Raw genomic sequence first — 12,879 nt, 5'->3', positions numbered from 1 at the left:
TGAACCTGTTCAGCCTTCACAAGAGAAGGCTGAGGGGGGACCTGGTGACTGTCTATAAACTCACTAGGGGGGACCAGAAGGGTTATGGGGAGACACTGTTTCCCCTAGTGCCCCCTGGCATGACAAGGAACAATGGACACAAATTATTAGAGAATAGATTTAGATTACACATCCGCAAGAACTACTTCACAGGTAGGGCGGCTAGGAGCTGGAACCAACTTCGTAGGGAAATGGTGCTGGCTCCTACCCTGGGGATCTTTAAGAAGAGGCTTGATGACTACCTGGCTGGACTCATTTGAGTCCAGTCTTTTCTCCCGCCCAGATGGTGGGGTCGGACTTGAAGATCTACAAGGTCCCTTCTGACCCTACTTCTATGATTCTATGATACTTAGCAATATATCAAAGCTCTTACTGGCTTCTATTAGATATTACATTGCTGAGCAAAGTATAGATAGATTTCATGAAATATATTAAAGAACTAAAGGTGATCATTACAGTGCTTGGACCAGAAAACTTTAACGCAGCTAGACTCCTGGTGCTTGTTCAAGCTGTATCTAATACTTCTTTGCAGCCTCTTCTCTCAACTTTTCTACATTTTTGCTTCTCCTTTACATACACAAACATCCTCAAAAGAAGTAGGCAGAAAAGTCCCTCTTTCCATTTAGCTCAAATCCTTGAGCAATTTCCAATAACCTTTGTTTTACATGGTATTACAGGCTGTGTTTTGTTTTGAGGCCTCTCTTGTTTTTCACAGTTGTCTAGAGATATAGACAGTTGTGCTGTTTGAGCACAAAATATTTCCAGTGCCACAAAAGCATAGTGCGAATGGAGCCATACTGGTGTTCCAGCTCCCTGGTTGGAGAGCTACAGTCACATGCTATCCACCTAAGGAGTAATAGGGGGCAACTGTTTGGTTGGCCCCTGCTGACAGGGGAGCCTGATCATTAACAGCCTGCCCTCTCCCCTGCTGGGGAATGGGACAGGCTATCAGTGATCAGCTGGCAGCTGCTGAAAGGCAGCAGCTGCCAACAATAACCATGTGCCCTGTAAGGGTGGCAGGGGTGATCAGAATGGCTCTCCTTCCCCACTACCATTCCCGCCCCTCCCCCCCCCCCAAGTCCCAGGCATTCGCCACACCGCTTGTACAGTCCACCAAGTATCCCCAGGATGTTCAGGGGTTGAGGAGCAGTGGCACTGCTGCTTGAACTGTTCCAGGTCTCTCTCCAGGGTGGTTCAAACTGTGGACTTATGCCCCACCCCCTTACATGGTCCTAGGAAGATCTAGGAACATGCAAGGTGTTAAGGGAAGTGGCGCTGCTGCTTGAAACATCCTGGAGAGACCCGAGACCTTGGAACAGCAGAGTCCCCATAGGTTCATTGACAGCTCACCACTGGGCAGGTTATTAGGGAGCTAGCCAGTCTCCCTCTCTCCATCCCCTATGGAGGGTAGGGGAGAGAGAGTGGAGAACTGTGGAATACAGCAGGACCCCCATCCTGCCACGTATAACCGAACAAGAGTTACATGTGGCAATAGAAGACAGAAAAGTTGCTACTTAAAGCTAGATGTTTGTGGTGGAGTCATTAGGTTCCTTTTGCCACAAACTGCTTGAATGCTTGTACCTTTGCTTTTTGTGCCTGTCCATACCCCAAAATGAAGGGCTTTGGTTATGCTCTTTTACCTCTCTTCATCAGTTTCAGTGGGTGCAACCACGTATACGCTTCCCTGCAAGTTGACTAATTAGTTCCATAGTAAAGGGTCACAGTCTTTACATGTGTTGGTATTAGGATGCAGTAAGTTTATTAACTCCATCATAGGATGGTACTGCTGGGGACACTACTGTCCTATGGCAGGGTAATTACATGTGTTGAAACACACGTGTAGATGGTGACGGGTTGGCTGGGGCATGAGAGTGCTGAAGTGTGGGAGCTGCCTGCACCCTAGCCCTGCACTTCAGCACCTTCATGCCCCAGCCAGCTCCTCTGCCACCTAACACCACCACCCAGAGCTCAGGACTGACCCCTCAGGCCCCCTGCCAGACTGGGACTTCTACCCAGCTCAAAGTGCTGTGGTCCTGGGTGCACATGTAAGCACTGTATCCAGGAACAGTTGATTCCAGCATGAACTGTACCAGAGTTTATTGCTCTGTCTTAATTTCACATGTAAATATGTCCAGTGAGGTTTAGTTCAAGCCGTAATAATGTTCTCTCTTTTTTCCAGATTAGTGAGTGGAACCTGCAAGGGCTGCCAGGAGATGAACTCTCAATTCAGAATGGCATCATTGTTACTAAAGCAACTAGATACCCACTTTTGATAGATCCACAAACTCAAGGGAAAACATGGATTAAAAAGAAAGAACAGGGTAATGAATTGCAGGTGAGTAATAAAGTTTTAAGGAAATATGCTTGATTGTATATCACTCTGCCTTCCCTTATTCGTTAGAGCATGTGTACATTGCAGTCACAGCAGAGACTGCAGCTTATGTAGGTAATACCAAATCTAACTTGAAACTAGCTACAACAAGGGTCTTCCAAACTTTAAACTAGCTAGCTCAAGTAGTGATAGTATAATTGCAGCAGCATACAGTTCAAACTGGGTTGCAAACCCTTCCCCTCCTCTTGCATGTCACAGCTCCAGCTGACGGTACCTGAGCTATATTTGAAGTAAGGAAGATTGCATTTTGTTCAGGATCAAAGATACTAGTTCATATGGAGGGGGGAGTGTGCATCCATTGACAGGACCAAAGGCAGAATTATGCAGCCCTTTGGAAGTGTAGATGAGATATTTAAAATTGATATGTAAGTGGAATTGGAGCAAGAGAAGGAATTTATAAATAGATCTGTCATTGCTGGAGTAAATTGAGGTCTAAATGCAAGGACTTAGGTCTATCTAACCCTGGTTAGAAATAGATATTGCCAAATTAAGTAGATCAGCTATGCCAGGATATGTCTGGGTGAAAACACATCGCCTGATGTCCCTTCTGTTGATGCCATGAGAAAATGGGACATTCACCCAGTGCCTGAAGGGCCTGGTCTTGCATACGCTGAGAATTCCCAGGCAGGATTGAACACCTCAAGCCTTGGGACCACCTATCCAGCTTTCTCTGCTTAAAGACATGCGCCCACTAATCTCCAGGGCACATCTCTGTAAGTGGGGAAAGTCTGTGCTTCCCTCTTTCCAAAGATGTGCCTCTGGCATATTCAAGGTGCATCTCAGTAAGCAGGGAAACCCTGACTTTTTCCACTTACGGAGATGTGCCCCAGAGATCCCAGGGATGTTTCTCAGAATGTGGGGAAGCCCTGATTTTCCCTGCTTACAGAGATATACCCTGAAGATTCTTGGAGGCACATGTCTGCAAGCAGGGAAAGCCCCTGTCGCTTGAGGATCCCAGTCCTATTTGGGAATTCCCAAGGTGTGTGGGACTGGGCCTCTCAAGCCCCTGGATTGCCATCCAGGCTGCCCAGTGTCTCATACCATCAAGTAAATGCACATCTACTGCTAAATAGCAGCACGGATTGATACCAACTTTGTCATAGACACAATTTTGGGGTATTTGTGGTATGAAAAGAAGTATTGATGTGTCTGTTTGTTGGCCTTTGTGCCACTATACATTTTTTGTGGCAGTGCAAAGGTGATAAAAGGTGAAGTCTGTTTCCACCCTCAAAATTATTGATATTAAAATAATAGATTTACAAACTAAATCATCAAGTTAAACAGTCCATTTATGCAAAAGAACATAAGAAATTTTCACTGCAGTGACATTATAACCTAATGCACAAGAGTAACAAGCCAGATTAGCTAAAGTAGCTCAGACAGGAAAGCCTATATTTTTGACAGTTTTAATGTCAGTGTCAAATTTCACAGTTACATAATGAGGCTTATATTATTTGCTGTTTTTCTAGTATATATTTCAAGCAAATATTTGCTCCACTAGATTCAGCTCCTAAAGTAAAATGACTAAGAATTTCAGTCTTCATGTAATAGAACAGTAGGTTTCTAGACCTCCTTGCTATGGAAAGAGAGAGAGAGATTGTTAGTCATGTTAGTTTGAAGTAAGACAGAAAGCATGGCAACACGGTGACACTTTAGGCCACTTGTACATGTAACGGGTTTAGTCCCCTAAATTGAAATGGTGGGTTTTTAATTACAGTGACAAAAAAGCCACTGTTTCAAGTTAGGGGTTTCCATCACTGTTACGATGAGGGGCCTGATCATTTTTTTCCCTACAGAGCCTGCCCACATTCCTCATGAGGTGAGCTGCTGGCAGCCCTGGTTTTTCCCTCTGTGGCAGCAGCATCACCCAGGGCTGCCTGGGTGAGCTGCTAGTGGGCACATGCTGCCTAGGGGACACTGCTGGTGCGGAGGGAAAGTATGGGGCTCCCTGCAGCTCAGGGCCCACCAGCAACTTGCCTCCTTGGCGATGGAAGAGGTGGCCAGGCTCCATGAAAAAAAAAGGATCAGGTCCCTTACCACTTCTGCCTTTAGCCCACCTCTCCTGCAGTGGGGAGGTGGCGAGCTGTCAAAGGCTGCAACATTGCAAATAGCTACATTGCTAACTAAACTACATGTGGATGTGGTTTAGTTTGCAATGTAGCAAACTCATTTGAATCATAACCCCGCCCCCCCCGCACATGTACAGCATGATGCAGTTAAACTGCTGTGACAGGAGTATTGCTGCTGGAGTCGTTTTGGTGATGACTCTGCCCTCCTGTTATGGGCCAGCTGCCTGCTTACTCGCCTGCCATGCCTTCATCTTAATTGATTGAATGATTTAATTAGCGGGAGGCTGCCCACTTTCTACACCCAGTGCCAGGGGGTGCTATCTGCGGCTTCTTTTCTCCCCTACACCGCAGCCCAGGCCTCATAGATGGTACCGCCAGGATCTTGACCTGGGCCTTGCTGTAATTTGGTCCTCTCCTTTACCTCGCTGGGGCTCCTCACTGCACCCCCTTCTTTGCTCGGGGCTCCTCACTGCACCCCCTTCTTTGCTCTGGGGCTCCTTGCTGCCCCCCTCTCGCTCTGGGGCCAGGACCCCCATGCTACCATGGGGTCCCTATGAGGCCTCCTCCAACCCCTAATAGCCTCACCCGGTCCTCCGGTAAAACAGTAAAGACAAAGCACAAAGCCCCTGGGCTATAACGTAAAACTAAACCGTCCAGTCAAACAACATTTGATCCCTACCGGGAAAAATACTCCAGCACATGGCAGCAAACCAGGGGATGCTCATGCAGTCAATCCTTGCCCCTCTCTCCGCACTGGCTGAGCTCCCCTCTCCTTGGCTGCCAGAGGGGAACTGCCACCCTGGCCTCCCACCTGGGCTTAAGAAGGGCTAAGACCTGCCCTTTCCTGTCAGCAGGTTTCGCTGGTTGCCCCAGCAACCAGCACCTGTGCTGCCCTGGTGACTGGCTGCTGTGCCTCCCCCTTCTCACCGCTAGGGGTCTCTCTTGAGCCATCTCTGTTCTCAGGTGCAGGGCACCTAAGTGCTCTGTGACAACTATGAAAACAGCCCATTTTTATCACATGGACAAGCACCATTAGAGATTAACTTGTTTATGTAGGTAATAGCCTACTTCATCCAATACTTGGAAATATGACCTACAGGCTCAAAAACCAGGGGGCAATTTTTAAAAAATATTTGTTTCTAATCACAATTTTTATCCAATGTTATGATTTCTGACCATGGTTCATGATTTTTCAGTGAACTACTGATATTTCTCTGAGACTGAATTCAAATTTCAGCCCTTGTGGTTCAGCTAGAAAATCTTCATGAAGGGAACAGAATAGAGAAGCAGCTGCTGAGTTTGAAAATATCGAATGGCTGTCTAGTAGTAAAAAATAATTGTGAACAATCTGTATCAGATTTATTCTGGGTACCCAGCAGTGAAAGACTTCTTATCTTACTATAATCAATCTCTGGGATCATTTTCTGTTCTTCAGAGCTTTTTTTATAACTTATCTTTGTAGTTGTAACAAGAAGTATTTCTTACCACGTCAATTTTGAGATTGCTATAGTAAAGCAAATAGACATAATCCACTGGTTTTTTAAAAATTAGAAAGTATTTTTCCAAAAAGATTTGCAGTTTTTACATAGTACTTTGAAGAAGTACTTTTATCTTTATTCCAATTAATTATTTCCTCTTTAAGGTGACAACTTTAAATCACAAGTATTTCCGCACACATTTGGAGGACAGCCTTTCACTGGGACGATCACTTGTTATTGAGGATATAGGTGAAGAGTTGGATCCTGCCCTTGATAATATATTAGAAAAGAATTTCATTAAATCAGGATCCTCTTACAAGGTTAGTTCCTTAGCAGAAGAGCTCATGATAAATAATATACTTCTCTCTTTAACTTCCATATCTGTACTAAATTGTGCAAACTTTATTTTCTGAGGTAATATAAACGATGTTGCTGTGTGAGAATCTGAGTTTAATTACAAGGGTCAATCCTGAAGTTTCTGGTCCACCTATCATTTGTGCTCATCCTATTGAAAGGTGGAGGCACTTTCTGTTGATTTATAAGTGATTCTCCTAATACCCACCAACAGCTGAAGGAACATTATCTGTCTGTCTATACCAGAGGGCTGATCATTATGACATGGGATCTTTAAGCAGTCAATACATTCTCAGAAAGAACAATTCAAGATGTATGTTTATTTGGTTAATAATAAGCAATATCTCAGACTTCTTGTGTTATCTCTTAATTTTGTACTCAGGTGACTTGTGTAGCCCTTTCACATTAATTTAGTAATATAAGAGCACACTACATATAATTCAATAGGTTTGATTTTTCCACAGGATATATTGGAAGTGTCCATCTTCCTTGTTCGTGCACACATTTTTTCCTTCTGATCCTCCCCACACTGACAAGTCTTCCACCACTGTGACTGTCACAAGACCAAAAAAATAACCTTCATAAGTTATAAAAGAGAAAAACAGAAGTCTCCTCAACTAAAATAACTGCATCCTATTTTATCATAAAAACCAAAAAGACCAATCTGGTTATTTTTAAGTCTTCATTATATTTCAGTTTAATTGTCCATTAACTAAGCTAGAAGCTGAAGAGAACAGGTAAAAGATTATAGACCAGATTGTTGGTATTATTGGGAATTATCTATATAAAACAGTTACTCATCCTTTCCATTTTTATCTGAAGTAGTAAAACAGCAGAAGAAACTTGCTTAAGGAAGAGGTGATTCAGCCCCCTGATTCTTTCCACTGAGTCTGCACTATTGTTTGAAGCAGCCCAGGTCCACCAGCCTGTATATTAAAAGGGAAATCATGAGTAATGCTCAAACTTTCTGACATTACCACTTAAGCATTTAGCTTGACCTCTGATTAGCTATGCATAACATCAAGAATTCAGTCTAATGCCCTTGAAGCAGATAGAGCTCTACACTGAAAGCACTCTCTGCATGTATTTAGATGCTAATATTTTTATAACTCACCATGGCTGCTAACCACTACCTTTAGTTCTTGAACATTACACAGAGAACTTTTTTTCATGGCAAATATGAGGTCTAAATATACCAATAGTCTTCTTTGTTTAATATTTCCAAAATTAAAATGTTTTTGCTTGGTCTATTATGTGTTCAGTTAACATGATTGATTGAAAGCAAATTATTTTTCTTCTATTTAACACTTGTTTAATTTATTCTACAGGTGAAAGTTGGTGATAAAGAAATAGATGTAATGAATACATTTAAGCTATACATTACTACAAAACTACCCAATCCAGCTTTCACACCTGAGATCAATGCTAAAACATCAGTTATTGATTTTACTGTTACAATGAAGGGACTTGAAAATCAATTACTAAGAAGAGTAATTCTTACTGAGAAACAGGTAAGCTGTTAAGATGAACAAAGTTCCGTGATGCTTACTTGTGGTTTATCCAACTGCTTTTAGTAGTATTGGAAGAAGGCAAATGCAGGCAGAGAATGACAAACCATTTTACAATATTTTATTAAGTTTCAGATTGGATTTTTTTAAATAACAGAAATACGTACTTCTGGATTATCTATGAAGAGTTCTATTGGCATTAGAAAGAATTGCATATTGGCACTAGACATTTAGTGAGATACTTTAAGATGGATGAACACAGAAAAAAACACTGGCTAACAGATAAATAAAAGATCATTATGCAAATACCATTTATTCAAAATGTGAAAACTTAAAATAACTGAAAATACAATTTAACTAAAGTGAAATATGGAAAAGTGCATTTTAAATATAATACACTAATACTATCTATAAACAATTTTAACAATTGGTTTTTGACAATAGGAGCTTGAAGCAGAACGAATTAAACTCATGGAAGATGTTACTTTTAATAAGAGGAAGATGAAAGAACTTGAAGATAATCTTCTCTACAAACTAAGTGCAACTAAAGGTTCTGTATTAATATGCAAAATATGAGAATATGAGATTTTTGTAAACAAAATAAAATGGTGGTTTACATCAAAGTCCTTCCACAGAGGCACTGAGGAAACAAAACCAAGATTACCCTCTAAAGCAGGGGTTGGCAACCCCCAACACATACCAGAGCATGGCACACAAGGCCATTTTGCTCAGCATGTCACAGCTGACCCAGGCTCTGGGCAGCTGCTGCCAGCTATGGAATCTGGGCTGCCTGCAGAAGGCAGCTGGGAGGCTACAAGCTCTGCTGCAAGCAGCCCAGGCTCTATGGCTTGGTAGAAGATGCCCAGAGCTGGGGCAGGCAGTAGCCAGGAGGCTGCAGACAGTTGCACTGGGCTCCAGAGCCCTGGCTGGACTCTATGCCAGCAGCAACTGTACCTGCGCCTCTGAGTGGATGGCAGGGGAGAGGTCTGGAGCAGTGCAACCCTGGCTCTTCCTCTGCTGTCTGCCCAGAGGTGCATATGCAGCCGCTGGTGGCAATGAGGATAGGCCCCTCCCATCTCTCCATGGTCTGCCCCTGCCACACCAACTCAAGACGTGAGTCAGGGTTGGGGTGTTTTTGGCATTTCAGCCAAAAATGTTGCCAATCCCTGCTCTAAAGCAGTGATTCTCAACCAGGGTGCCAGGGCATCCAAAAGTGCCTCTGGGAACTTTTGAAGGGATCCATGAGATGAGGAGATAAGTAAGGTGTTAGGAGATAAGCAGATAAATTAAATAGATAAGCACAGGCAGAGGCTTGTCCTTGCCTGAAAGATCCCCCAGCCCCACTGCCATTCCCTTCTGCAAGAAAGTAAGTGTTGTAATCTATACATTAATTTTTTAAATGTGTATGCTACTCAGTTCACAAAAGCTATGGAGGGTTGTCTCAAATCCAGCAAAGGGTGCCTTCAGTTCAGTGAGGGATGCCTCAAGTCCAGAAAGTTTGAGAACCACTGCTCTAGTGGAGGAAGCTGACAAGTCTTGCATTCATAAAGTGAACCTTGATTCTGTGAGCTTATATGTAGGAGTCTACCTAAATCATGGGGGTATTTACCAATTTTCATAGGTTGATCATGGCATAAAGTTCTCACTCTGCATTCATTTCCTGGCAGCCTCATCCCTCAGTGCTGATTGGCAGAGAGGCCCTGGGGGGGTGGAGAGTTGAGGGGGTGGCCATCATCTTGATTTCTCGTTGCCCTTTGTGTGGCCCTGCCCCACAATGCTGATTGGTGGAGGGGGAGAAGGGATGATGTGGCAGCAGCCATCTTGCCTACTGGCCTTTGTGCTACCCCTTCAGCTGGTGCTTTTCCCTCCCAGCAGTGAGGACCACTAGGGAGCCAGCATTTTATTTTTATTAAGGTGGGGTTTTTTGTTGATTTCATGGATTTTGCAGACAATTCCAGATTTCATGGTTTCTGCAAAATCTGTGAAACCACAAATTAAGTAGACCTCTACAAATGGGCACAAATGGATACAGTTCTGTACAAATGCAAAGGCAGGATTTGGGAAAGTTGCATAGAGCTCCTTTCTCTTTGTAAAAATGAAAACTTCATGGGGGCAAGATGTATTTGAGACTGAGAAAGTCCAAAAGACCTGCCTCTAAGATGGCACAGATGCTGTGAAACAGTTGTATTGTCATCTCAGAGCTAGGGTGGCCATCATAGAGGACATTCCGGTTTTCTGCTACTCTGTCCTCTATTGATACGAAACCTGACGCCTTTATGTCCTCTATTTTTCTCTTGAAAAAATTATAGGACATAAAGGCATCGGGTTTCATATCAATAGAGGACAGAGGCTAAGTGGACTGTGATGGCCACCCTACTCAGAGCCCCTGGGTCCGAATTCATCTCTCTGTTTTGTGAAGTTCCTCAACACCCAAATGAATTATCCAAACTGGGGGCAATCATTTTGGCTCCTATATGCTGGTTTAGGGGCCAGTTTCCCCTTTTGACCTAATCTAAGCCTAATTAAGGTATTATCCACCTGAAGCCTGGAGGCGTGCTGCAGCTGAAACTGGGCTACCATATCAGAACCCTGACTCTCCTTGTTTGAACCCTGACACCACATCTAGGAGCAGAATACATGAGTAAAGACTGAGCATTATTTGGTGGACTGTCTCTTTTGCTCCTTTCCTTGGGAGTATGTTTGTGAGTTGGTACACAGACCCTTTCTGAGGTATCTTTTTAAAGAAGAAGGTAAAAGTTAGTTAACTAGTATGTCAGTGCCTCTACTGAAAGAGGCATTGCTCTAACACTAAAAAAAAAAAAGAAGTCTTGACCTGGGTGGAAACACTGTCACTGCCACTGAAGGGGAAGTTTAATGAATGTAGTAGGACTATAACACAAAGATTCAAAACTGCTTATGACAGATACTCCGGTTTTGTGAAAATGTACGTAGCTTCGTTAAAGTTAATGGAACTAGGCAGATTTAAAACTGCCGGTGTGCCTTCTAAAGGATATAGGATAATAGTTTTAAAGAATCTAAGCTATTTAGAAGCCTTTAAGTCCTGTTGACTTTCAGTGCAACAGTCTAGAGATCCTGATAGAGCAGGGGTAGGCAACCCCTGGCACATGGGGCATTTTGCTTGGCACATGCACTTCGGGGTGGATGGTGGGTAAGGGGCTGGGGCTGCACTGCCATAGAAAGAATTGGGCCCCTCACAGCTACCTTGCCATCCACCCCTGGCACCGACTTCTAGAAAGTCAAGGTTCCAGGTGTTTTTGGCACTCTGCCCAAAAATGTTGCTGACCCCTGTGATGGAGAATGGTGTCTGTTGTAGACACACTGCACAGTTGCAGTTAGCCAAGGTACAGCTATGTCAGAATAAGCTGCATCAGTGCAATTTTCTAGTATGCAAAACTTAGTATTTTGATTCTGTACTTGTTTTATTTGGTGTGCAATTGTGAAATTCAGTAGGTCATTCAGAACGAATAACTTTTTCATTTTAATTTTCATTTAAAATCATGCATGTGGAAAATCTAAAAAAATTCTAAATATGTTTTATATTTAACTTTTTAGGTTCTCTAGTAGATGATGAATCTTTGATTGGTGTTCTGCGAACAACTAAACAAACAGCAGCTGAGGTAGCTGAAAAGTTATATGTGGCAGGAGAAACTCAAGTGAAGATAAATACTGCACAAGAGGAATATCGACCTGCTGCTACACGAGGAAGCATTCTTTACTTTCTTATCACAGAAATGAGCATGGTCAATAACATGTACCAAACTTCACTGGCCCAGTTCTTAAAGTTATTCGACCAGTCCATGGCCAAGTATGATAATACAGACCTATCTATGATTGGAACATTTAGCTTTCAATTACAATTAATATCAATATTATTTATACCATTTCTATGTGTTTTCTTTTCATGCTTTAGATCTGAGAAGTCTCCTTTGCCTCAGAAAAGAATCTCAAATATTATTGAATACCTTACGTATGAAACTTATATGTACTCTGTCAGAGGCTTGTATGAAAACCACAAATTCCTCTTTACCCTTCTTCTAACACTAAAAATTGATCTTCAGAGGGGACACGTCAAAACCAGAGAGTTCCAAGCACTTATTAGAGGTAAAAAGAAAAAAGATGAATTTAAAATAAAAAAATATTTTGAATCTTTATTGGTGAGTTAACAGACCTTTTAAACTTAGAAAGTAGAAAGCATATTGGCAGAGAACTGCACCCCCTCCCAATCTCTCTAGATCCCATAATGTTTAAAACTCATAAATTGGCAGCAAATTCAAAATTTGTTAAAGAAAATATTTTTATACAAGCCACAATTTTCCTGTGAAACTCTTTGCCACAATAACCCATAGATAATAAGATGTTAGCAGAAAATTCTAATGATGCCATAGAAAGATTTTATTCCAAACACACTTTCAGCGAGCTCCAAAGATATTCTCAAATGTACAGAATCTTTTGTTACGTGCTTTATTCATTCATTCAGAATGCAAAGGTGTTTGCCCCTAAAAGTAATCTCAAAAAGATGGGAAAAAAAATCCTGAATCTTTGAGGCACGCAGGGAAACATTCCTGAAAGAATCAAGACTTCCCTTTACAATGTCTGTAATGGCATTTTGGAAAAAAATGTTCAATAGCATTGGAATTTGTAAAAAATAATTTCTGTAGTATATTGATCACACTCTACAAATTGAGTTTTTGTTTCTCTGTACAGTCAACATTGAGACGGGGATGGTCCTCAACAATTTCTTAAAGTATAAAGTAGTTACTTTGTATTGAGGAGTTTATTTATTTTTTTTAGTCTAAGGTGGGTGCATCTTCACATGAATTAACATGACCCAATAAAGCACAGACCAGTTCAAGCCTGAGTCAGCTGCTCCCAGATGCAGCATTTACAGTTTGAGCCAGGGCGGAGCAGCCCTGGGCTAACAGCAGGTTTGCGGGGGATCAGACCCAGGCTCTGGGTGGCAGTGTTGGGTGACATCAGGACTGGCTAGGGCATAACAGTGCTAAATTGAGAGCCATGTG

At 42.4% G+C, this 12,879-nt stretch overlaps 1 protein-coding gene across 1 annotated transcript in view; it reads left to right on the top strand.

Moving 5' to 3' along the window:
- Positions 1 to 12,879, top strand: part of DNAH8 (dynein axonemal heavy chain 8) — a 310,177-nt gene that overhangs the window by 232,408 nt on the left and 64,890 nt on the right. The window contains exons 74-79 of the mRNA XM_019549625.1: positions 2,219 to 2,374; positions 6,143 to 6,298; positions 7,661 to 7,843; positions 8,285 to 8,390; positions 11,414 to 11,666; positions 11,772 to 11,962. Of these exons, the coding sequence (XP_019405170.1) occupies positions 2,219 to 2,374; positions 6,143 to 6,298; positions 7,661 to 7,843; positions 8,285 to 8,390; positions 11,414 to 11,666; positions 11,772 to 11,962 (1,045 nt within the window). The remainder of the gene's footprint in view (positions 1 to 2,218; positions 2,375 to 6,142; positions 6,299 to 7,660; positions 7,844 to 8,284; positions 8,391 to 11,413; positions 11,667 to 11,771; positions 11,963 to 12,879) is intronic.

This window comes from Crocodylus porosus, unplaced genomic scaffold (genome assembly GCF_001723895.1).
Source record: "Crocodylus porosus isolate Cpor-Errol unplaced genomic scaffold, CroPor_comp1, whole genome shotgun sequence".
NCBI lineage: Eukaryota > Metazoa > Chordata > Crocodylia > Crocodylidae > Crocodylus > Crocodylus porosus.
The sequence above is the reverse complement of the archived record's forward strand: the minus strand, read 5'-3'. Positions and strand labels throughout refer to the sequence as shown.